This window comes from Leuciscus leuciscus (assembly GCF_965113295.1).
Source record: "Leuciscus leuciscus genome assembly, chromosome: 6".
Classification (NCBI taxonomy): domain Eukaryota; kingdom Metazoa; phylum Chordata; class Actinopteri; order Cypriniformes; family Leuciscidae; genus Leuciscus; species Leuciscus leuciscus.
In genome coordinates this window covers 19,953,565-19,981,031 of record NC_138730.1, presented here as the reverse complement: position 1 = coordinate 19,981,031, position 27,467 = coordinate 19,953,565, and the positions used below count along the sequence as shown (strand labels likewise).

The 27,467-nt window shown below is 36.8% G+C and overlaps 1 protein-coding gene across 12 annotated transcripts in view; it reads right to left on the bottom strand.

Moving 5' to 3' along the window:
- dpp6b (dipeptidyl-peptidase 6b) overlaps window positions 1-27,467 on the bottom strand; it is a 149,870-nt gene that overhangs the window by 10,522 nt on the left and 111,881 nt on the right. For all 12 annotated transcript variants that reach the window (XM_082171946.1, XM_082171947.1, XM_082171949.1 and 9 more), the window contains 11 exons: window positions 24,540-24,638; window positions 18,096-18,208; window positions 17,930-18,004; window positions 17,709-17,761; window positions 17,067-17,148; window positions 7,638-7,758; window positions 3,599-3,753; window positions 1,612-1,709; window positions 617-743; window positions 299-337; window positions 87-194 (listed from right to left, as the gene is read on the bottom strand). In XM_082171946.1, coding sequence (XP_082028072.1) covers window positions 87-194; window positions 299-337; window positions 617-743; window positions 1,612-1,709; window positions 3,599-3,753; window positions 7,638-7,758; window positions 17,067-17,148; window positions 17,709-17,761; window positions 17,930-18,004; window positions 18,096-18,208; window positions 24,540-24,638 — 1,070 coding nt within the window. The remainder of the gene's footprint in view (window positions 1-86; window positions 195-298; window positions 338-616; window positions 744-1,611; window positions 1,710-3,598; window positions 3,754-7,637; window positions 7,759-17,066; window positions 17,149-17,708; window positions 17,762-17,929; window positions 18,005-18,095; window positions 18,209-24,539; window positions 24,639-27,467) is intronic.

Sequence of the window (27,467 nt, the reverse complement as noted above, 5' to 3'; positions counted from 1 at the left end):
GAGACGACAACAGGAAGTCACTTCTTACATTTAATGTGCTGTTAAACCTTCACAAGTAGTGTGGTAGTTTATCAGTGTCAGCTCACCTGGGAAGTGGACATGGATATGTGGAAAAACTTCCCTCGGCCCCCCTGTGGAACGGCTCGGGTGAAGAACAACCTGAAACCGTCTCTGGAGAAGAGCGGGGGTTCATTCTGTGGAGAGATTCACGTCTTCCCATCAGCGAACATTCATTTGAGAAGCACCTCTTACACACACATCCCACACGCTGTACGTGTCTGCGCGATGCGTGACTCACCTGTCTGTGAAGCCAGCTGTCGCTTTCATCTTCATGTTTCTGAAAACACACCGGAAGATTATTGTTTCCCATGTGTGACAAAGTCCTTTATAGACAGTACAACCAAAGCACTTGCCGGATCTTTTCATTCATTTAACTGACATGCATTTGGATGTAACAATGGGCACTGTCACACATACAGCCTTATCCGGAAAATGAAAGGTCGCTACGTCATTCACATCCTCCCATTTGTGTTATTGTATAGTCTTAATGACTATTGTTCTAAACATGGAAAACTGTGATAATTAAGATGGTTTGCTAGTGTATATGAGAAGGTACCTTGGTGCAGATGCCTGTGGTGGCTTCACATAAGGTCAGGATGGAGTTGTTCTGCGCTCGGTTCAGCCAGTTCACTGCTAGTTTAGTGCTGGTCGCCCACTTCACCATGGTAATGTAGTACTCTTTCCTGCATAGAGATGCTAGTTAAAAATACTCATTTCAAAGTGTCAAATGTGTGTCTGTGAACTTTGTTTGTTTAAAAAAAAAGCTCCAAAATGCTCTAAAGAGATTTTCTTAATAAAGCCATTCAAGCCAATTAATGCAGTACATTAGTCTAACTGTAGCCTGTTTACAAAGTTTGTTAAATAGATGCACTACCTTTCAAAAGTTTAGGCTCAGTAATTTATTGTTTTAAAGAAAAGAATACTTTCATTCTGAAAGGATGCATTAAATTGATCAAAGCTGACAGTTGAATTCTCTATTCATCAAATAATCCTGATATATATATATTTTTTAAACAGTAACAGTTTTTTTTTTTTTTTTAACAGTGGTTTCCACAAAAATATTAAGCAGCACTGCTGTTTTCAACACTGATAATGTTTCTTGATCATCTAATCATCATATTAGAATGATTTCTGAAGGATCATGCGACACTGAAGACTTGAGTAATGATGCTGACAATTCAGCTTTGCAACACAGGAATAAGTTACATTTCAAAATATATTCAAATAGAAAACCATCATTTAAAATTGTAATAATATTTCACTATATTACTGTATTTTTTATTAAATAAAGTATTGTGATAAAGAATTGTGACATTTGGTTGTCAGATGTTAAACCTGCTGTTTAACAGTCAAGGCAAAAATGGCTCAGAATAGTGAAGTAAGTTTTAAAAGGTTATGGTATAATTTGTTGGATGCCTTTTGATTTTGTTGTTTAATGCAATAACTGACATTCATACATTTTTAAGGGGCCAAATACTTTTCAGGTCAATGTAAACTTGACTAAAGCAACAGATAAATTTACTAAATACGTCGTCACTGGCATATCTTCACCTGATTCTGGGGTCTTCTGGTTTTCTCATCCTCACTGTGTGTAAAGGGCCGTTCAGACTCACCACTGACAAATAGATATCAGGGTTCTCCTCCCCGGCCTAAAGAGAGACATTCGGTCATCATTCATTACAAACACCACAAAATATACGCTCACGATTTTTATCTATTCCATTAAAGTTCACTTGGTAAAGCAGGACGTTCATGGGTTCATTTCTTAAGATACATTGAATGCACTGTAAGATGTGTTTGGATAAAACTGTCTGGCAAATGAATAAATGTAAATCAGGTACTGCATGTTATGTAAAATGAGAAACATGCAGATGGACAGTTATTGCTTGCCATAACTATTATTAAACCTGATTTAGTTATGTCACTAAGGTGCTTAAGTTAACCCAAAATAGAAAAGTCTATCATCATTTGTAAAGCAGGCTGGAATGATAATCGCACTATGTTCGTTTAGCAGAGGAGAATTGGTTCCCCGACTAAGCCTGGTTTCTCCCAAGGTTTTTTTTTCCATTTCTGTCACAGATGGAGTTTGGGTTCCTTGCCACAGTCACCTTTGGCTTGCTTTGTTGGGGACACTTAATATTCAGCAATATTATTGATTTGACTGGATGACAACACTACCGTTTTCTGCAGAGCTGCTTTATAGCTGATTCAACTTAAAGCCCCACTGAAGTGCCTTGGAACGCGCAGCTTTATGATGCGTTGACATAATTTCCACTGAAACCGGAAGCTACGGCGGGACATATTGAATGGCTCCTCGCCCTTTTCAAGTAGCCAATAGCATTTAGTTTACCTCACAGACTGCAAGTGGTACTTGACAGCACCATGGAAGCGAATTCGAGCGCTCATGATACGTTGAATTCAATAGTAGAGGTGTGAATGAATTCTAGCCATTTCATTCTTAACCAACGTACAGTTGGAAAACGGAATAAAACTTGAGCGTTTGAGCAACCGAATACCCATCTCCAACTCATCTTGTTCTGTGACGTGTCAACGGTTGTTTTGGCCTGGTGGTATTTATAGCATAGAGGGCGGGACACTTTAGATTCTAGAAAGCATTTGATTGGACAGAAGACGTGATGAGAAGCTGAAGTCTGCGGTGATGTCATAAAAATTCGTAATCCATTTTAGCGGAAGTGAGAGACTGTACGTTTTGAATGCTTAACTTGCATTTAGGAGATATTTGTCATTGTTTTGGAACACACCAGCTTATTCATAACCTTAAGGCTAACATATTCATACTAAAAGCTAAAAAAAAAAACTTACATTTCGATTTCAGGGGACTTTTAAGGTTTGATTTTTGCAACATCAATACTGTAATTGAACTGAATGTTAGCAACTTCAGCTGGAAAAGGACAGTGTTTTCTAGAGCTGCTTTACAGCAGAATTGAATTCTGTTTGCACCATTGATCATTATTTTCCTATTTATCACAGTAAAGCTGCTTTGAAACATTCTGTATTGTACAAAGCGCTATAATAAAGGTGACTTGGCTTCACATAAATTCACCATAATGTCATTCCAAACCCATAATTTTTTCTTCAAAATGAATATATTTGTAAAATTCCCTCACAAGGATTAATGAGGTTTGTTCTCACGTGACAAACAAGCACGACTGAGCTTTTGTTGACCATTTTAATGAGCTTTATGTATGAGCATTTATCAGTGTTTATATGTGAGAGTGCTATATCAGCCGAAACAAAAACTGTTCATCATATGAAGTGATCACGTCTCTTCAGAAGACTTGGAGTAACAGGCTTGATTCAAATAGATTACTTTTACAATCTCTTTATGAACTTGCAGAGACATGAGGGTGAGTAAATGATGACAGAATTTTCATTTTTGGGTGAACTATCCCTTTAAATGTCACAATTAGGCCACCAATCAGATAGCATTTCAAGTTCACAGTGACATTGGAAAATACAGTGAGGAACACACAATCAAGTCTTGGTTTAACCATAAAAAGAACCAGCAGAGATTTACTTTAGGGTAGCGATACTCCTGTCCGCTGGGATACAGAGCGCTTGTAAACATGGGTATCTCCATCTTGGGCACCAGAGTGTCATTGATGGTGGCATATGCCAGTCTGAGACCATCTGGGGACCACCAGTGAGCGATGTGATTCTGGAAGATCTCCTCTGCAAGCACAAGCAAATGAACACATAAGTGTGTTAGACACAAAATTGAAGCTTTATGAAGCATTGTGCTATGAAACAAGTGACGCATGTCCTGGAAAGCTCTGTTGCATAGTGACCGTATCTCTATCGTATCCATAGCCGCTAATATGCGTTAGATTAAATATACTTTGAAGCAAACGCAGACAGAGGGCACGCTGCAAAATACGTAAGTGCAACATGTGCAAAAACAGCCTGCGTGATTTATCGCATCCATTTGCCTTTAGGCTCCTGCCTCGGGAGTCTCATCAATCACTCTATAAAGCTGACAGGAGGAACAACACTGCCGTCAGGCGAGAGATTGGAAAATATGACTGCCGGTAACACTGCAAAATGGGCCCCTGAAGCTCATTAAGCCAGTGTGTAACCAGAACTAGACAAGAAGAACACTGACATAGTTTTTTATGCTGCAACAATTGGCCTTATTCAAGATATTTGCATAAATTGCATAAACATCAATCTACTTTACTTTTAAGAACCATTTAAACAGAAATTCATGAGTAAGCCCAGATGCCCACAGACATTTTGTATAATGAACACAAGTCTGAACTGAAACCAGAATGACCCACATGAGCACCTGGGCTCATGACGCTGCACCATGGAATAAATCATCCAATCATGAAAATGTTGTCAGTTGATTCAACTTCATGTTGTTACAAACCTGTAAGACTTTCTGTGAAACACAAAATAAAATAAATTAGATGCGTTTGCAGGCAGTGTTATTTTAGTATTATTTATAAACTATTATAGTATTCATTCATTTTTTTTCATTACATTTTTTATTTATAGTAATTTTATTATGTGCTTGTGTCATTTTTAGTAATTTTCTAATGTCTATTTATTTTTATTTCAGTTTTAGTCCATTTTAATTTTAATACTTCAACTTTTTTAATTTCAGTTAGTTACTTCAGTTAAGTTTTTCATCTAATATTTATATTTGTATGTTATTTCAGCTTTATTTCAATTACAGATTTATTTTTAACACTTTTAGTTAACAATAACACTGTTTTCCATACAACAAACCACCAAAATACCACCAAAACACCATTTTGTTTTATGGAAAGGAGCAGCTTGAACATTCTTCAAAATATCTTCATTTATGTTCCACTGATGAACACAAAGGTCAGTAAAAGATGAGAGGATTTGCATTTTTGAGTGAACTACCCCTTAAAGTTTTAACTGTGAAGCAATTCTCGTCCTGTCTGTTCTGATCAAATGCAATCTATCATGAAATGTGAAACCACAGGATGGCAGCAGAGATCTTTACACAGCAGAGAATAAACAGAAGTTGTACTAGCATGTGACTAAGAATAGCCTCAGACGGAGAGGTTAATTCAGGATAAAACCAATTACTGGGCAGCATGCATCAAAAACAAACCCGCAGCCAATGTGCCCTCATACAGCAGGAATGACAGAAATACAGAACTGAGAATGACAAGGAAAAACAATAATCTCCATAAGGAAATGTATGATTAAGGTTATATAATATTGGTCTGTTTGCCTCTAATGCTCTGAAAACCAAACTGTCTTCGGCCGAACAAACGATATTAAAAAATAATAACTGCACCAAGTTTATTACCCCCAACAAGCTTGAAATAACATTCTCATTACAAGCCACAAATGAAGGGAAATGAAGGCGGTAAATCATTGTTGGAGTCTGGGCAAAGCCAAGTGGAGGGTTGTGTGTGTTTCTGGAGAGAGGACATGTGGAGTGTATCACTCACACCTGAGGGAGTGAGAGAGACCGTACACATGTGAATGACTCCTGGTGCTACAGATGGAGAGCTCTTTCAAACTGTTTAATGGATTCTAGTGGCAGAATCAAAACTCAGCTACACACACCCTGATGAAGAGGTCTGATGTGATAAATGAGCTGCTGCTGACGTGCTTTAAAAGTACAGACCATCACACACACACACGTTTACTTAGCTATCTAAATGGGGACATTCCATAGATGTAATGGGTTTTATACTGTACAAACTGTATATTTTATCCACTTATACTAAACCTACCCATCACACAAAACTTTCTGCATTTTAACATTTTTAAAGTACCTTTGATTACTTTATTTTTATATCCGATTTACAAATGAGGACATCCCTAAAGGGAGGTTTTTGGAGATTTTGTCACTTCTGGGTACAAAGTTGTCCCTAAAATATAGTTAAGTAGGCGCGCGCACACACACACACACACACACACACACACACACACACACACACACACACACACACACACACACACACACACACACACACACACACACACACACACACACACACACACACACACACACACACACACACACACACACACACACACACACACACACACACACACACACACACACACACACACACACACACACACACACACACAGTTTCCATGTTTTATGGGGACATACCATAGATGTAACGTTTTTATACTGTACAAACTGTATATGCTATCCTCCTGCACTAACCTTACCCCTAAACCTACCCATTACAGAAAACTTGCTGCACTTTGTAAAATAATTATCCTAAAAAGATCAGTTGGGGTATTACTTCTCCACAATTAACTGTACTTTCCAATTAATTCCGGATGGATGAAATGTCTTGAAAATTACTTTAAAATACACATCAAATTATTGAAGTAAAAATTTTAATTAAAAAGCCCTCTGTCAGATGTTTGCTTCTCATCATGCTGTATTCCCATAGTGCAAATCAAGAGACAGGGAAATGTGTGTGTGTGTGTGTGTGTGTGTGTGTGTGTGTGTGTGTGTGTGTGTGTGTGTGTGTGTGTGTGTGTGTGTGTGTGTGTGTGTGTGTGTGTGTGTGTGTGTGTAAACACTCAGCAAAAATCACAAGGTGAACATAATCCAAATTCAAACATAGTATTTAGCACAAAAGGCTACATTAATCATTATGAATATTAAAATCTGGATATTGTGGGAGATTACACTTGAACTACTGCACAATGGATTATAAATCTAATATAAATTTAATCTTGATATTACATCCCAGTGCTGTTCATACACAAACAGAAGTGATAATGTCTACATCATTGGAATTTGTTCAGTCCAATATGTTGTATGTTTAGCATTATGATTAGAATCAAATTAAATCACGCTGACTGTATGCATTTTAATTTATTGTGGAATGTTACATATTTGGCTGCTTTTTAAATCCTCCTGACTAAGGTATTGAACATCTACTGCTGTCAAAATGAACTCAGAACGGCCTTGAACGGGTTCAGAGATTTCTCCGAGTTCAGATCTGATTTCTCAAATAATTGCCCTTCATATTTGTCAGAAAAGGTCCTTGGTTATTAGAGTATGAAAAGAGACAAATGTGACGGGTAATTTCATTTACTATTGTTCATTGCAATGATGAATTTTGTGAAAGAACAGTTTCAGTGTCCTGAACTAAGTCCAAGAAACGATCTTGAAACAAACCAGATGAACGTCACTTTTAAAGTACATGCTCAAAAAATAATAAACAAAAATCATTATATCAATCCAGATATATTTCAATATCTGTTATGTCCATTTCATCAGAGGTTCTAAAATAACAAAATGGAATTTTATGATCCTAATATCTTGTGAAAGATCTGTAAACTTATGAGCAAAGCAGTATATTCCTTCCAGCAATGTAGTTTAGATAAAAGTAAAAAGTAATGTATTCATTGAACTCTAGAAGAAAAGTGCTGAATCTGATAGGTGGATCAGGCATACACAAATGCAATACTGTGTGTACAAATAAACAGATCCTCCCCTCAGACTAAACACATCAGACACTCACAATCAAGTCTGCTCTTTTATTACACACACACACTAATCTGGCTTTTTTATTATTCATGCTTATGGGCTTTACCTTCATACAGCCAGTCAGCAAGTCCATTAAATATAACCCCCACACTGCCAGTGGAAACCAGGCGGATTGGTGGGCTGTTCACTTGCGTTTTGTAGTAGATGTTATTCTCAAAGATGAAAATCTGTCAGGAAACAAAAACAAATGATTGTATGAAAGATCATGTCAAACCTGAAAAAGTAATAAAAAAAATAGGGTTACAGATGTAAAAATCCCATTCTTTTCTTATTGGGAAAATTGAATTAGCGATTATGTATAGAACTTTTAAAGACAGATCTACCATGAGCCCATACTCCTGTGGAAACTGCAAGTAATATGATTTCAACTTAAAAAATAATCCAGAGTGAAGAAAAACATTACCCATAATCCTCAAGATATATCCACCAATCGCCAAGTCTCAATTCCCATGAAAACAGAAATCATACCATAAAACTCACTCCAATAAAACATTGTGAATGACATAACTGACCTGTTCACCTCACCACACTCTCAACTAGTGATACATTTCTATATATTTTACAATGGGTTTCAAATATATTGTATTTTATCATTACTGCAATGGATTTATATTAGAAATTCAGTGAGTAGTTAATTCTCTTATACAAGAATTTAAGTACACATCCTTGTATCTTGGTCATTTAATTCAGGTTTTAAAATGTGTTTCGAGGCTTAAAAAGCTTTAATGAAGACATTTTGACATGCAAATGGAGAAAACAATGGGAAAAATACTTCCATAAACAAGCCTGCTGAAAGAGTGCAAGGTCACTCTAGTGCTCTATAGGACAAATTAACATGTATGACAGTAGCAATTTGTATGAATGTTGAAAAGCCGATTCAATGGTTATGTAACAGTAAACTATTCTGCATTGGAAGCAAATCTAAAGCGAATATTTACAATGTTGTGTGATGCTACAGTAATCAGGGAGGATGGCAGATTCCTGTCTGCAGGATGACTGACAGCTGTGGGAGTGGTGGTGTGTGTGTGTGTGTGTGTGTGTGTGTGTGTGTGTGTGTGTGTGTGTGTGTGTGTGTGTGTGTGTGTGTGTGTGTGTGTGTGTGTGTGTGTGTGTGTGTGTGTGTGTGTGTGTGTGTGTGTGTGTGTGTGTGTGTGTGTGTGCCTCAAAAGCTCTGTTGAGATTTATTCAGCAGCTGAATCATGCTCTGCCAAAATCCCACAAAAAGATGCTGCACCAACTTATGCAAATCAAGACAAAATGGACAGTTCCTATTTTTTTGGGGGAATGTTGCAGTGTCTATTACAAATGATTATAAACAGGACCTAAAACTAACTTTCTGCCACACCTGCCAATGGCTGGTGACTTCAGAAAATATACCGACCATAAATATTTTATACTAGCCATGAAACCATTTTTGACAGGTAGTTTGACACAGGCAGTAATGACACCAAAATTTTAGATACCAGTGAAAATTCCCTATTTTCAGGTACAGAGACTTAAAACATACCCATTAACTTAAGACATAACCGACTATGTTTACTTGGATACTCTGAGTGGACAAACTCACACAAAATTGTCACAAAATACATTAAAGAGAGCTCAGTTTAGTATTCGTGCGCTGTCTGAGACGTGGCTTTCTGGGCGCGTGCTTCGGATGTGTGCACACACAAAACTTTCCACACAGCGCGCAAGTCACAAAATGAGCTCCCTTTCGCGCCTCCTCGTCAAAGCTTAAACTTTTGTTACGATGAAACGCTGGCCTGTCAACTGTCCCGAGCGTCGTTCTCATTTACTCCCGTTCATGCATTGTAAGAATTCATAAAAACGTTACCGGCGAACTGGTGAGTGACACTGTTTCATAAGCTCGCCAACGAGTTTTTACTTGTATTTGAAGTCATCCAATCGACTTCACAAGGGAGTGCAGTGTAGCATTTGGTGGTGCAATATAGATGGACACGCGATACACGACACGTTCAGAGAACACCGCGAGCGGGAAGCGGCGCACCTCAAGCTTGACCTTATATACTTGACGCACGCTGCACTAGCAATATAAAACGCACACACACATGTCTGTTAAATTAAGCAATACTTTAAGGTAGTCTATATTTTTCTGACTAACAAATTACTGACACAGTAAAGGGTAGATTTAAATTAAGAAAAACTAAATTTAAATAAAGAAAAAAACTAAATGTAAAATTGAAATAAAGAAAAAACTAAATTTAAATAAAGAAGAAAAAAACATTTAAATAAAGAAAAAACTAAATTTAAAATTTAAATAAAGAAAAAACTAAATTTAAATAAAGTAAAACGAAATTTACATAAAGAAAAACGAAATTAAGTTAAATTAAAATCGAGATTAATTTAGATTGATAATAATGGGTAAAAAGGCTAATAGCCTATATTTTGTTTCTATTGTTATATTTTCCACAATGTCAAAGCAACGCAGCTTAACCCAAAACACAAGCTCAGGCATGCACTTCTGTCCATACAAACTCCGCTGTTCTGCGCTCTAGCCAGAGAACACTCCCGTTGCAGGAACACTTTAGGCCAAGAGGAAGCAAATATATACATATACTATATGCGTAGGTGGATGTGATCGGGGATTTTGGCTGTGTAACATTTAAAGCCACTTAAATTAACGAAATGACTCAAATAAAGATTCGTTCATTTTTATGAAGAACGAGATCGAACAAGAGAGTCAGTAAAATTATCCGAACTTCCCATCACTCAGTCATGAGTCATGACTCGTGAGAGCAGGGGGCGGGGCGGGGCGGCGCGGGGCGGCGCAGCGGCAGCTCAGCAAATCATATAGCCTATTTTGTGAATTGTCCATTCCCGATTGGCACACATTTTGCCGCCCTTACAAAAGTGCCGCTCTAGGCAATTGCCTAGTTCGCCTATATGGACGCGCCGGCCCTGATTGCAGCCATTTGCTAAAATCATTTAAGTTCTTTTTTTTATTTTTTTATTATTGTACACACAGCACCCCATATTGACAGAAAAACACAGAATTGTTGACATTTTTGCACATTTATTAAAAAAGAAAAACTGAAATATCACATGGTCCGAAGTATTCAGACCCTTTGCTGTGACACTCATATTTTTAACTCAGGTGCTGTCCATTTCTTCTGATCATTCTTGAGATGGTTCTACACCTTCATTTGAGTCCAGCTGTGTTTGATTATACTGATTGGACTTGATTAGGAAAGCCACACACCTTACAGCTCACAGTGCATGTCAGAGCAAATGAGAATCATGAGGTCAAAGGAACTGCCTGAAGAGCTCAGAGACAGAATTGTGGCAAGGCACAGATCTGGCCAAGGTTACAAAAAAATGTCTGCTGCACTTAAGGTTCCTAAGAGCACAGTGGCCTCCATAATCCTTAAATGGAAGACGTTTGGGACGACCAGAACCCTTCCTAGAGCTCGCCGTCCGGCCAAACTGAGCTATCGGGGGAGAAGAGCCTTGGTGAGAGAGGTAAAGAAGAACCCAAAGATCACTGTGGCTGAGCTCCAGAGATGCAGTCGGGAGATGGGAGAAAGTTGTAGTAAGTCAACCATCACTGCAGCCATCCACCAGTCGGGGCTTTATGGCAGAGTGGCCCGACACATGATAGCCCGCATGGAGTTGGCTAAAAAACACCTCAAGGACTCCAAGATGGTGATAAATAAGATTCTCTGGTCTGATGAGACCAAGATAGAACTTTTTGGCCTTAATTCTAAGCGGTATGTGTGGAGAAAACCAGGCACTGCTCATCACCTGTCCAATACAGTCTCAACAGTGAAGCATGGTGGTGGCAGCATCATGCTGTGGGGGTGTTTTTCAGCTGCAGGGACAGGACGACTGGTTGCAATCGAGGGAAAGATGAATGCGGCCAAGTACAGGGATATCCTGGACGAAAACCTTCTCCAGAGTGCTCTGGACCTCAGACTGGGCCGAAGGTTCACCTTCCAACAAGACAATGACCCTAAGCACGCAGCTAAAATAACGAAGGAGTGGCTTCACAACAACTCCGTGACTGTTCTTGAATGGCCCAGCCAGAGCCCTGACTTAAACCCAATTGAGCATCTCTGGAGAGACCTGAAAATGGCTGTCCACCAACGTTTACCATCCAACCTGACAGAACTGGAGAGGATCTGCAAGGAGGAATGGCAGAGGATACCCAAATCCAGGTGTGAAAAACTTGTTGCATCTTTCCCAAAAAGACTCATGGCTGTATTAGATCAAAAGGGTGCTTCTACTAAATACTGAGCAAAGGGTCTGAATACTTAGGACCATGTGATATTTCAGTTTTTCTTTTTTAATAAATGTGCAAAAATGTCAACAATTCTGTGTTTTTCTGTCAATATGGGGTGCTGTGTGTACAATAATGAGGGGGAAAAAAATGAACTTAAATGATTTTAGCAAATAGCTGCAATATAACAAAGAGTGAAAAATGTAAGGGGGTCTGAATACTTTCCGTACCCACTGTATTACTTTACATATCAAGGAAGCAACAATATCAGCAATATCAGCAATATGAGACATGATATTGTCACATTGGGTGAAAAAAATCAGATTTTTGTAAAATTATTTAAAAAAACATACATATATACATATATATATTATAATTGTGTTAGCTATGAAAATAGCCTTAGCAAGACAAAAGATTCAGCTACTTTATTCCAAATAGGTCTAAAATTACATTTCCAATACTATAATTTTCACCACAGAATGTTATCAAATGAAATGATAGAGTGCAGGAAATTACTTTATGATTTGCGTGTGGAAGTGTGAAAAGTGTCTATTTAGTAAAAAGGTTTTATTTTAAGATGCAGCCTTTGAAATGCTGAGGACTGATAATTGTACTGCATATGGAACCATTAAGATAATTGCTCTGTGATTATGATTTATTAAGAACTTTAAACCTGTGGTTTTGTCTTATTACTGCAATGTTAGTGAATCATGGCCGGACTTTGTCTTTCCTATGACTAATGGTTGTGACTGTGCCCTGGTATTTATCTGTTATCGTTATGCATTTATGTAATCACTGTCATTTACTCTGAATGAAGAGTGAGTGGAACAGCTAATGGGACAGACAGACAGACAGACAGACAGACAGACAGACAGACGATAATGGCTCAGTGCTCTGTTCTTAATGAATTCACATGGGCTGAACAGAATGAATCACTGCTTTACTGCTATAGACAGTCTAATGAGGAGAGAAACACGTACGGCAGGCAGCGAAAAAAGCATTTTAGGCCATCACAGACATGTTGCTCAAACAGGTAGGCAGCATAATTATTCTACCTTCTTCATTTAAAGCGACTTTGTCTTAGCAACTCTACTACAAGTCAATTGTGCCCTTCGAGTGCTGTTTATATGATGCATAAATCTGCTGCCTTTGTAGAGCATCCCAAATAATTTCCACTTTGATGCTTTTTTATATTCCAAAATCCAAATGGAAAGCCAATGGAAAAATCCAGTTGGGTTTTTTGTTGAGGGTGATGCGAACTTCCGGGTTGGTCTACAAAAATACATCATCCCTGTTCAGTAGAGCTCTTTTGAGACGCATTCAAGATGGAAAAGATTAAAATACTATGAGTGATTTCACATGATTTGTCACACTAACAGGGACATAATAACCGCATAATACATGGACAACTGTGTCAGAACCTGTTGGCATACAGAGTTTGATCTATAAACTGATAATCTCTCTTGATATAATGCATTACGCACTGCTGCTTTTAGAAGGCAGCAGCCTATGTAGACAGTGTGGCAGGTCAGCAGGTTTTGGGACAGAGCCAATGGTATGTTTCTACACTGTGGCCACCGTCCCGCTGTCTGTACGTTCTCCTACAGTGACAGCTCCTCGACATCTCTATCTCTGCTCTTCCATGACTGCCATTTTGATCTGTCTCCCGCTCTCGCCCCCCCGGAGGAGTCTGGGACGTGACCTTCAGTGTAGGTTCTGGCTGCACTGGCCCCTGCTGATTGATCTGTCATGGAAAACTAATTGCCGGAGGCATCACGCGCAGGGCACGGGGCAGAATACAGGCATCCGCAAAATTACACACCTGATGCTCCGCTCACACACACACACCACAAGCATGCATGTGTGCTTTGCTTATAATACACAAAAACAAATATGTATTTATTTGTGTAACATTATGAAAATACAGTGCAGTGACGCATATTTATGAGGTTCGTCTTAGCAAGAAAGCAAACATTAACACACACAATCCAGGCTTGTATTATATTGCACTTCTTGTGTTGACTGATAACACAAGATTGATAGAAAACAACAAACTACAGTACTGATATAAACAGTAATGCTTGTGTGCCCATGTTTGACTTGTTTACTCGTTGTTTAAACTAATAACAAAAAACTGTCACTGTGTAACACTGCAAAAAATGACTTTCTTACTTTCTATTTTTGTCTAGGTTTCCAGTACAATCTGAAATTAAGTACACAAGTATGTACTTGAGAGCAAATTACTTAAGATATTAAGTATTGTTGGGGATATTTTGGGGATATTTAATTTAATTTTATCAATCAATAAATTCCTCTTGAAAAAACTTTGTTGTATTATTTTAATTGTAACTGCTTTGATACAATCTGTATTGTGAAAAGCGCTATACAAATAAACTTGACTTGACTTGACTATTGTCAAATATCTGATGTGGTGTAAGAAAAATAATCTGCTTTTCCATTTGAATTTAGTTTATTTTTCTGGCCCCATTTTTTGTTTATACGGATTCTTACTACACTTAAAAGTACTCTTACTGTGAAACAGAAAAAAAACAGAAAAAAAAAAACAGCCAAGGGGTCAGAGAAAATACACTTACACACATACAAAGGGAAACCAAGATTATTTTTCTTATCCCACTGGAAGATTATTGTTCTCGCTTCATTGACACATTTTTCAGAAAACAAGGCATAACTTCTTAAGTCATTTTGCTTCTCGAGTAAATGCATCTTAATTTAAGAATGGTTAGATTTTATACTAGAAAACAAGTGTGTATGGGATATTCCCCCCTTTTTTTATTGTCTGCCTGATGAAAATCGTTAGATCACTTTGAAAAGTATAGCACACCCTTCCTCAAAAAGCTGCATAATTTGAGATATCACTCACTTCTGTAGCACAAATAGTGCAGGATGAGGTTACAGTTAGTTAGAGGTTTGTTTAAATCTCTAACCCCTAACTAGAGGAATTGTAATAGTAATGAGTCACCTTAGCAAACACAAAATATTTAAGGTCAGTAAGAAACGTGGTTTCTAAAATCAGCTCTACTGAAATGAGTCTGTGTCACGCTGCTGCCATCTGCCACTACTAATGCTCTCTGCCAGCAGGACACAGACACAATCAGGTCGAAATGACCAGCTCACATCTCCAGATCCACAACGGATCAGGTGCTGCTTCACACTTATTCATGGAAATGTTCAGCAGAACGATGGACATGCATAAAATATAAAGCAGTGTGTCTAAAATTATTGTTCAAAAGTTTGGGGTTGGTTAATTTTTTTAAGAAGTCTCTTATGCTCACCAAGGCTAAATGCTGTAAGTCGCTTTGGATAAAAGCGTCTGCCAAATGCATAAATGTAAATGTAAAAAATGTAAAATGTATTTGATAAAAAATATAGTGCAAACAGTAATATTCTGAAATATTACTACAATTTAAAACAAATGTTTTCTTTTTTTAATCTAATTTAAAATGTAATTTGAGGGTAAAGCTGAATTTTCAGCATCATTACTCCAGTCTTCAGTGTCACATGACCCTTCAGAAATCATTCTAACATGATGATTTGATGCTCAGGATACATTTCGTATTATAATCAATATTGAAAACTGTGGAAACTGTGATACATTTTTTTCAGGATACTTTGAAGAATGGAAAGTTCAAAAGAACAGTATTGCTTGAAATAGTAATCTTTTGTTTACTATTATAAATGTCTATACTGTGACTTTATCAATTTAAAGTGTCCTCACAGAATAATAAAAAAAAAAACTGATCCCAAACTTCTGAGTAGTCTACTGTACATTATATATTTCTACTTGTAAAAATTTCACACTGAAGGAATATTTAAGTGAACCTCAAAAAAATGACAAGATGATTCAAAATGGTTAAGTTAAAAGCTTAAAAGAGATGACTAGTGCTAAAAAAAAGCAGTGCTTAAATGTACACTTTCCTCATAGATAAATGTTTGTTCCTAGTGTTTATTTCTGTATATACAGTCCTCATTTTCAGTTAGTCTTTGTCTGATCTCGTCTCTATTGTGGTTGTTCTGTTCCCGTGTTTTGTTTCTAGATTACCTGTGTAATTTTGAGTTTATTCCAATTAAAAGTTACTGCTTGCAAATAGATCTAGCTCCTCTATTTTCCATCTTTATTTGCTTGACACTTTTCGTGATTAATATGACATATTTAAGCAGTAAATCTGCATATTACCTGTCTGATGATATTCTTAATTTTTTTACAGTGGATATAAAAATCTACACACCCATGTTAAAACAGGGTGTGAAAAATGTCAGAAAAATCTTACAAGAACAGCTGAGATTTACTTGGAGTTCATCGGAGTCACTTCAGGTGAAGACAGACTATTTCACTGTGAACAGCCACATTCTCAATTACAAAAGGGTGTGCACACTTATGCAGTTAAGTTTTAGGGTACGTTTACACAACAATATGCTTAAAACTGAGAAGTTCTTCCTTTGAGTTTTCTGCATACATTAACAAAACAATCCCCACTAAAATGCTATATTCTGCTGCCAGGCCATTAGATGGCGATGAGACACTATAGACTGAACACGTAATACACATGCGCATGACGTCCTTAGGCTTGTTCGACTTGAACCGGCTCTGCACAGACCGATCGGTTTATGACATCAAAGTACCGCGAGTGCGATTCTCTGCGAAGGAGACGTCTGCTCTCTAATTGCTCTCACGGTACTTTGATGTCATAAACCGATTGTGTAGCGCCGGATCAAGTCGAACAAGCCTATTGTCTTCAGAGATTCGTGTTTTTGTTGTTTACATGGAGGCCGTTTTCAAAAACTTGCACTTTTTCAAAGTTTGCATTTTCAGGCACCCAAAACGCTGTTGTTGTGTAAATGAATGGCCAAAACGCATACAAAGTTTTACGGTTTTGTTGAAATTTTTAATCTTTTTTTTCTCTGAAATGTGCCATTTTGGTTTTTAGTGCCATTGCACAGTTTGTAAAAAAATGAAACAAATAAATCATCAGAACTTTTGCACCATTAATGTCACGATTGCATCACAAAAAACAGCTGTTTTAACAGGGGTGTGTAGACTTTTTATATCCACTGTACAACCTATTCCACGTTCCATAAAATCATAATCTGATTAAAGATATAATGAACAACAAGCTATATTGGTAGGCTACTGAATATTAAACCAACCTCTTAGCTTTGTGATATTTCATTATTACTTTGAGGTTCTTTTTGGTGACACAAGTGTGTTTGTGATTCTCTTACCAGTTGCTGTCCTTTGGGACCCCATCCGGCATACTGCAGTGCGGTATTCTGCACCTCATTAGGGGTCAGTTCCACTTTCTCTCTGTCAAAAAACAAACCATTCTCAAAACAAGAATAGCATGACTGCATGTGTGTTTGTTACTTTCCATTCATATTGTGATGCGACACCAGAGAAAGACAAATGTGTATCTCATATCTGTTGGAATGACAGAGAGACTGTGAAAGTGTTTGTGTGTGTGTGTGTGTGACTGAATGAGAAAGATGTGCGTGTAGTGTACATGTTTAACCTATTTGAAGCCTAATTACCGTACTATCATATACGATTATCGTGTTGATGTATTTCATGGGTCAAAATCTGAATTCACTTGTGATATTAAAGGCTATGAGACATGAATCATTTAGATCGGGGAGACCCACCCTGAGGACAAATTATATTTGCACAGACACGGCCAGCTCTGGGGAAATGACACCATATCTTAGGAAACACACTAGGTGGCAGTGCTACCCACAATTCAGTTCTCTACAATGGCACTATCCTATCAAGCTCAGTGAGCTGAACCCTCATGACATTAGAGTTAGTGACAGTAGAAGCTAAAACCAGTGAGAATGTTGAAAGGATTCGGTCATAACAACCAGACTTACGGAGAATCAAGGCTGCAGATGATGTAATGGGCCATGAAGGAATACTGATAAAGCTGTGGAACAAAGAGAGCAGACGAGATGTCCTTTAGAAGTGCACATTGTGTCATCTTTTACAAAGAGATGTGATGCAACATAAGAGACCTTAGTAACAAAAGACAAGAGAATCTGAGAAACAAACAACTAGATTCTTCACATTATAAATCAGAATATAAAGCAATTACCGGCACAATATTGTAGGGCAACAGCACATATTTTAGATCAGGAGACACTTGGTATTCGGATGGTTTGTAGGATCCCTGAAACAAAAGGCTCTAAAGTTACTTTTCTTTACAAGTACAAAACATCGACAGAGCTGCATATTTTGCTGTTAATAAAAGCGGTAAGAACCTGGCTGTGGAAACTGTCAAACATCTTTTTCTCCACTAAAGTCACGTTGGTATCTGTGGGCACGTTGTGCTTCACCAAACTTCCCTCACGGGTATGGTACAGTATTTCTGTGTCTATGAAGAGGAAGAAAAAAAAAAACATTATCCTTGATGTACATAATATCCTATTAATGTACAGTCAGCCGGTCATTATCACAAAATTAACCTTGAAAGAGTGATATACCTGTTTTAGCAGTATGAATGGGTTTCTCTTGTGATAATGTCCAGCTGGATGTACATGATTACAGTTTAACTGCCATTTAGATTGTATATATTGTTACGTGCCAGGCCTTTTAGTCTAGGGGTAATAGCCATAGCAGTAACACATTTTGGAGAGAAAGAGCACAGGAACTTCTTGCCTCCAGCCCCAGTAACACGAATGAACTTAAATGGGTGTTTATTGCATCAAAAGAAAAATATAAAGGGAAACATAAGCTTCAGGAGGGAGCAAAGGCCAACACAACAAACAAAAAGGTGTCTAAGTTTGAACCATAACTTACATAAACAAAACAAAAAGAAAATAACAAATGAACTTCCCTATCTCCCTGACTACACATAACCAGGACAAAAGCAGTTTCGAACAAAAATGGCACCCACCTCAAGTTTCCTTAAAAGAAAATCTTAAATTCTGAACAAAGGAGTAAATCTTCAACTAAATACACAATTGCACCAATGATTAGCACTAGGGATGGGCGTATCGATATATCGATACAGACGTCGACTATTGAAAGAATCGATACTCAAAAATATTGATATTACAGTGTGGTTTTTTTTAACCAGTGATTGTTTATTTGACAAGAAATTTAATGCATACAGTATGCATTGAATTGGATGAATAACCTTAGTAAATAATTGTGTAGTAGTAGAACTATTTTCCTGCTCATCTAACCACACGCAAATGCTGCAAGTCAGAACCAATCAATCACAGAGAGTGTTCACACACTGTCGACGATGCATTCAAACAGGGCTGCGTTTCCCAAAAGTATCATAAGAAACCATTGATGCTTTTGGGAAACGCACAGAACAATGCTTTACAGAAGACAGAAAAACATCATATGTTTGAGTTATTTCACAATAAACAAACTGTAATTGTAGCCGACATAGTTTGTGCAATTACATTTTTTAAATTGAACGTTAAGTTCATACTGTTATATTCATAAGGTAGCATTTTATGGGTGTCTCTGTCTGTTAAGGTCATACTGTCTCTGGCAGTCCCTTATGAAAATGAAAACATTACATTACAGTGACCATAATCCAATTAGGCCTATAATATTTTATAGATTTCCATGGTTACCACTACAAGTAAACATTTTAACCATGTGTAAACAAAAATATAATCTTTCCAATTAAGGTGTATTGAATGTTAAAATTCCTTTTGTTAAGTGGGTATCATTACCCATTTTACTTTTTTTTAGTAACTCAATTTAAGAATTTCTTTTTTATTTAAAAGTTAAGTGGCATCGAATCAGTATTGGCAATACTGGACTTGAAAGAATCAGTATCATATCACCCATCCCTAATTAGCACATGTCAGCAACAGCACACAATAAAGTTCTCTGGAGTAGGAGAACAGAAGTCCGCGTGCTGAACCAGTGCTGGCCTTATATGCTGGCTTTCTCCTGGCTACAGCCAATCAGTGGAGCCGAGGTGATTGAGCAGCAAATCAGCAACAGGTGAACCCAATCACCTCCATGAGATTGGTAGAAGCAGAGAATGTCTAATAGGAAGAGAATTGGCACTCTCTGCTTACTTCCGGTTTCTGGACTGGCTGCAGTAACACGTCTCTGTCCACGCGGGGGCGCTCGCAGTCGAGTGCAGAATGAATGGAGGTCTATGGCGCTATACCCCTCAAAATCCACTTTTCTCAGGATATAATTTTTTGTCTAGTAATTTGAATGTTGTATTCGAAAGGAGATGCAAAGAAATTACACATTGCTGGGTGTTAGATTTTTTAGAGTCACTTATTTGCTTTAAAAAGTATTTTAAAATGTCAATGACGTCATACACATTGTACGACCAGAGATACTGCTTTACGGCAATCCTTCAGTCGCTTTGGTGCTTTCGTGCTCTGCACTTTCTTTTCTCTCGAGGCATCGACAACACAGCTGACACAGGTAAATACACATGCTAGAAGAGTTTTTGTTTTGTTTGTTTCTGGTCCTGCTTCGGATGCCACGATGCCATCAAGCGGTATCTCTGGTCGTAATCAGTCCTTCACTGACCAATCAGCGTTCATTAGCAGAATGCTAGCGTGTTATGGGCAACAACAACTCAACCTGTAAGAAATCGAAAGGACATAAGTACTCGTTCATTCAATTTTCGACCTATAACCCATGTTGAAGTTGCAAAACCTACAATAAAATCTGAGATTTCTCAACGGCAATCGGGTGAAAGAGACAAATTTAGCCGTATAGCCCCATAGACTCCCATTCAGTCTGCACTCGCCCGCGATCACCTCCAGTGGAATTCTAATGGAACTGCAACCAAGATCGATACAATGGGGCTAATAGGAAGTGCCAAGGCTCTCCGTAGACGGGCTCTGGTAGAAGTAGACATGGGGAAAAAGAAACCAAACACACCACAACACATAGATAATCACAAATAAAAAAAATTCTCAGGACGTAACAATATATATACACTGCCCTTCAAAAGTGTGGGATTTTTTGTTTTTAAAAGAAGTCTCTTATGCTCACCAAGGCTGTATTTTTTAAATTAAAAATACACACACACACACAAAAACCATTAATATTGAGAAATATTATTACAATTTAAAATATTTGAATGTTTTCTTGTCTTTTTGAATGTATTTTAAAATGCAATTGATTCCTGTGAAGATTGTAAAAGAAGGGTGCAAAAGAAAGGGGGTAAAAGAAATCAATAGCAAGGATGCATTAAATTGCTCAAAAGTTATAGTAAAGACATTTATTATGTTACAAAATATTCTATTTCAAATAAATAGAACTTTTTATTCATCAAAGAATCATTCATGAAATTCTATTTATGAAAAAAATTTACACAACTGTTTTGAAAATTTTGTTTGAAAATAGTAATGAATGTTTTTTTTTTATCATCAAATCAACATATTAGAATGATTTCTGAAGGATCATGTGACACTGCGTCTGGAGTAATGATGCTAAAAATACAGCTTTGCATTACAGGAATAAATTAAATTTTAAAATATATTCAAAGAGAAAACAGTTATTTTAAATTGTCATAAAATTGTACAATATGAAAAAAAAATTTTTTTATGTCTTTTTTGTATTTTTAATCTTACTGATCCCGAATTTTTTAACGTGTGTGTGTGTATGTATGTGTGTATATATATATGATTTGATTAATACCATTTTGAACTTTCTATTCATCAACAAATATTTAAAACAAAATTTGATAAAATATTAAGCAGCACAGCTGTTCTAAACTGTAAGGGATAATGTAGCCTACATCTCTCAAAATAACCCCCAACAGGGTGATGAGGTCTTGATCAGCCTAAAGGGGGTTATTTTGAGAGAACCACCAGCTGGATGTACATTATCCCGCTTATAACACGGCTACTTGCCACATAAGTAAATAATTAGACACAAAATATTGAAATATTTTTGCTATTTTGCTTTAAACGCAAAGCTTCTGCGGAGAGAGCCGTTGCAACACAATGTTCAAACTAAACGGACATTTAAGAGATACGGTACAGTCATTAATATCACTTATTACACAGCATTTCGCAACATAAATAATTATGGGGATAAGATATATTGATTTCAGAAAACTGTTTTAAAATCGTACCTGTCTGTATCTCGTAATCCAACAGTGTACAAAACCATAGCCACAAAATGGCAGCAAACAGTATAGGGTAAAGATTTATGGACAATGGCTTAATTCTGATGAGAAAGGACAACCACTTTTACTGTTGTATAATGGGTATAAAATGGCTTGGGTTCATTTTTATAATGCATTTAAATGTATTCATTCATTTATTTTGAATAGCCTTTAAAACCTTTTTACAGCTCATTTTAAAGCATTGGTTTTAAAAGTTCCTATTTTGTTGATAAGGCAACTGTGTTCTTTTATTCAGGCTGTAAATGTTATACCTACCCCGGTAAACAAGTCTGCTACGGACCTGAATGCAGATATCGCCCGCCTTGATAAATAATACAGACGAGTGATCGCTTTTAAAAAGGCTTGACGTGGAGTTGTGGAGCATGTCAGAGGGAGAATAATAGGCCTTTTTCTCCGAGGTAAACACAGCCTTAAATCAACAAATGCGTTTTCAGGAGCAGAAGAACAAAAAAAAGAAAACAAAAAAAGAATCAAAATGCAGATAAAAACATATTTTGCATGGTTTACAAGGCACCTGGGCTGCACCGTTTTAACATAAACAAGGACAAACAAAGGACACCCCCATTCTCCACCCTCCCAAAAATAGGTTCAAATCTCACAGAAAAATTATACAAGTGGCTAAAATAAGGTACCAACAAAAACCTAAGAATTAGAGACATAAACCAGAACAACCTCCGTGAATAATATCTACGGTGATACTGTGTAAAAACAATAGCAAGCATACATGCTAGGGCAAAGTTTCTTCTTCTTTTTTTTTAGGTCAGTGTTTAAGTGAACATGTTTTTTATTGTTATTTTTTTTATGATTGACACTTTTTATTTTCTCTTTCGGATTGACAAAACAGTAAAAAAAATGTTTTTTTTTTTTACTATTTTTCACTGTCAAGATGCCGGCGGATGGAAACAACAACAGCTACAGTGAAAATTATTTTTTTGTAAACTGTGTACACAAACAATGTTCTCAATGCTTGAGTTCATGTGTAGAGCCCCATGTGATACTCCGAGCAAAGTTTCATGTTGTGTCGAGCCTTCTTAGTGTTTTAAAAATAGCGATTTTTGATGCTATCATAGTCGTCCCCCGAGCACTCCCATTCAAAAGGCAATACAGTCAAACTTAAAAGTGCTGTTTCCATTCTAATTATGCTTTTAAACGAAAGTTTGCCTCGGGTAGATTAACAAAAAGACCCTAGGTTGCATTTTGGCGAGAGTTACCCTTTAAATAGGTCATGCTAATACGACACTGGACAGTGTATTTGTACATGGAATAACACAATAACAAAAACAGAAAACATGCTAATGTGGATCAATGTGCCAAAGATTCACAGTCATGCTACTGAATTACAATGAGAAAGATCCCATTTTTGAGAGTTTGGGGAACAAGTGGAGTCCTCGGGGATGGGGGTTTGCCAGTTTTGTGAGGTCATGCCAACCTCTGCTCTCATGGTTAATTGACCCATCTGTTGTACTGTCTTCAAAAGCCAACTTTTATAACAATCTGTCCTTTTGGAAAATTATAAATGATATGCACTTGCTAGTGCTTTCTTAATTCTTACTAAACTTTGGTGCAGAAACAGTTTTCACTCAGAAATTGTTATAAAAACACAAGAAGTGAAAAAACTGTAATAGTATTTTCTTGTAAAAAAGTACTACTGTACAATACTCTTTGTTTGTTAACACTTTATTTTGATGGTCCACTTTAGACTTTCTTCTAATTGTAAGCAACTTTGCAACTACGTACATGTCAACTAGCAGTCATTAGATTGAGTAGACTGTAGTTAACATGTAGTTGCAAAGTTATTTAAAGTTAGAATTTCTAAAGTTGACCACCAAGTCCAAGCCTTTGTTTTATTTACAACCCATGTTTTATGGGGTACAGAGATCTACTGTATAAAAAGTATACATTTGTAAAAACAAGTTACACTGTAGCTATAGTGGTAACTGGCAGCTAGTTTTTACTGGTCCAAGGTTGTATACCAGCTAAAAACGACTTAATCAAATATAAAGATTGTCTACCTGGTCAAAAACAGGTACCCATCAAGAAATCCCATTGAGCAAACAATTGATACCAGCGTGTATCATCTAATGATCATAAATAACCAGTTTGAAACAGCTAAAAAAAACATGCACCAACTTGGACCAGCTGGAAAAGCCTGCTTTAAGCAGAATTTTTAGCAGGTTTGCTGTGCAATCTTCAGCAATGAAAAGTAATACATAGCTCTATCCAAGTTTTACTGTCAATAAAAGGCAATAAAGTGACACAGAGTCTGCAGTCATTTGTTTTAAGTGTTTGGTGAAAACCCAGAGCCTCTAAACCAACTTGAAAAAAATCAAGACTGAACAATGGAAGAAAAGAATATGCAATGCTGGGTAAGAATATATCTCCACACCTGTCCATATTAAATGGTGATTTTCATCTGAAGTACCACAGAGACTGCATTCGATCAGTATGAAGCTTTAGATGCAGATCCTGATGCAATTTCTCTCTGTTGTTACAAGATGATGAAAAAAGTGACTGCATCCACCCACAGCTCTAGCAGCCGAACGAGAGGGAGTAAAACACAACTGCCACTCACCGCTAAGCCATGTTGCCTTAGGGTCGTGTGCCTGGAGCTTTCCATTGAAGATATCCTCAATAGTGACTTTCTTTTTGGAGCCCAGACTGCCATCATCACCTGTGAACAGAAGATTTGGACAATGTTACAAGAGCAGACTAGAAAAGGAAAGTTTGTCAAAGACAAACTGCTGCTGGACAAAGTTTAAAATGGCACAAATTCTTGAAAGGTTATAGTTTGAAGGTTATGTTTTTTTTGTGTTTTTTTTTTAAAGCACATCTAATTATATTTAATTTGCACTTGTATTAAACTTCAAATCATTGAAGTATATATTTAAAAAAAAAACTGTACTAGCAGATATAATATTAATGAAATAAAATGTGACTATAACCGACTTTCAGGACGGTTTCTTAACACACTTAGGTACACTTTTAAAAAGAGCTTTTGTAGTAATGTTTTTAATGTTGTTTATATGTTTATGTGGTGTTTTTAATATGCTTTAAGACAAACCATGTGCAAAATCATAAGTAAACACCATTGCTGAGTATTTTCTTTTTAAAACTTAAAGACAACTTAAAAACTTAAAACAACCTCGTTTGAAATTGTGTAACATTAGCAACATTATTAGCTGTCTGATAACATAGTCAAGCAAAAGGCTAATCATATTAGTTACCGTTATGTGTCCGATACCATTGTGCCGCGTTTACCTCAGTAAGTTGGCCCAGTGAATCTGTGAGCTGGTGTGAGTGAGTGGAGGCGGGGCTAATTAGCATATTCATGGTTCCGCGTATATTAAATGAAGGAAGGGTGTAGAGTTACATTCAAACTTTTCTAAGGCATGAAGAATTTTTTTATAGGATTTTTTTTTTTTAAATGTAATTTTGGTGATCAAAGATGAGTTTTAAGGGATACAATTATTTAATGTCAATTTAAACTATAATCCATTTTCATTTAATTGGAATTATCAAACAAATAAGTGTCTGAAAACATTACATTCAGCACTCAAGTATGTTCTTAAAGGGGACATATCATGAAAATCTGACTTTTCCATGTTTGGGTGCTATAATAATCCCCAGTGCATCTACCAACCCAGAAAACGTGAAAAGTGACAAGCCAGTAACTTTGTTTTGGTAAGCCTTCTCTGCAAGCCTGTCAAAAAAAAAGCCATCAGACTTCGCTCCCCTTCTGACGTGGAAAGGGATCTTATTATAATATTACCGCCCCTTAATCTGCACGTTTACAGCCACGGTGCCGACATTTGGTTTTCGCAAGCGACAACAGTGTAACAGTTCTAACGCAATGGCAAAAGTTCGAGCAAAGCATGCAAACTGTTCTGTCTTTGCTGCACAGACGAGCACAGAATACTATTTGACCAAAAAATGTCACAGCTGTCTTATAAAGACCTCAGGGAACTGTGTCAACTTGTATAAAAGTTAAAAATGGCGGTACATGCAAGCAGAGTGCGAATTACCCCACCGAATTACCCCACCAACGGAGGTGGTAAAATCATAATAGGCTAATGTATTTTAATAATAAGATAATTAAATGTGTATTTTTTTTAGATCATCATATAGCCTAATGTGTTTCCCAAATTTTTTTGTTGGTGGAGTTTGGTATCTCTAGGGGGGTCGGGGGGCATGCCCCCCCCCGGAAGAAAATGTTGTACATTTTAAAGATAAATTCATTCATCTGGTGCACTTTGAGTCACCCGAATCCACTATTAAAAATAAATAATCCACCCGCAAACCGCCTATATTTAGATATCTGCATCTGATCATCACATTACAATTATTCAAATTCTTAGTGTTAAGCATGATAATATGGTAACATATCACACTGAAGTCGGCTGATTTAAAATGAACATTTATTTAAAATAAAAGTTCTTCTTTTGGCAAAATTACATTTCCTTAATAGCCTAAACAGAGGCTTTACTCCATTCAAGCTTAAATTGTCAATGTTTCATTACATCACTGTTTGAAAACACTCAGAATAATTTTTTGTACCTTTATAAAGGGCATTTTGCCCTAATTTTATTAAATGTATGCTCCATCTTTCATTTCAAATTCTTAAATTTGATAAATATATTCAATTAAAATAATTAGACACTAGGCTGTTACCAATAAAATTAAATAATTTACATTGAAAAATTATAACTGTATTAAATTAGATTATTTTAAATATTTTTGAATATACAAATAAGGAATGTTGAAAAGAATGATACTTTATGAAACTAGCGTTTTGTCATTCAACGTTAACCCTTGCTTGAGAAGTTGAAGTCGTTCTCTATCTCCGTTGCTTCTAGCCACGGTGTTTAAAAATGGTACGGTCCACAATAGGGGTGTCTGAAATCGCTTTACATTAAAATGTTCCTACAGTGAAAATAGGAGTTGACTTGTATTGTAACTGTAATTATATTTTTTCACAATTTCAGAAAAATTATCTGACCCCCCCAAAACTGATATTTCTGTACCCCCTGTAATTCGAACTATGCATGCAAGTCGATGAATCAATGTAACTCCACAACAACTACATGCATGTATCCACTAACCATTCAGAAATGTCCATGTGCGTCTAAAACTTGCAAACTCTTCCTGAGTCTCTCTGTAAGGCTGCACTCCTCTACTGGTTATTTCTGGGATTTTGGATGAGTGAGATTATTGGCTTGTTTTGTTATTGCCGGAATATCTGAAGCTCGTGTAAAGGATCGGCCCTCTTCTGAATGGGGGCGGATCAGCAGCTCATTTGCATTTAAAGGGACACACAAATGGTGCTTTTTTGCTCACACCCAAAAAGGGGCAAATTTGACGAGCTATAATGAATGATCTGGGTGAAATAGAAATTTTACAGAAACATTCAGGGGACACCATAGATTTATATTACATCTTGTGAAAAGGGGCTTAATATGTCACCTTTAAGTGTATTATGTCTGTAATAATAAGTACTCTTTTT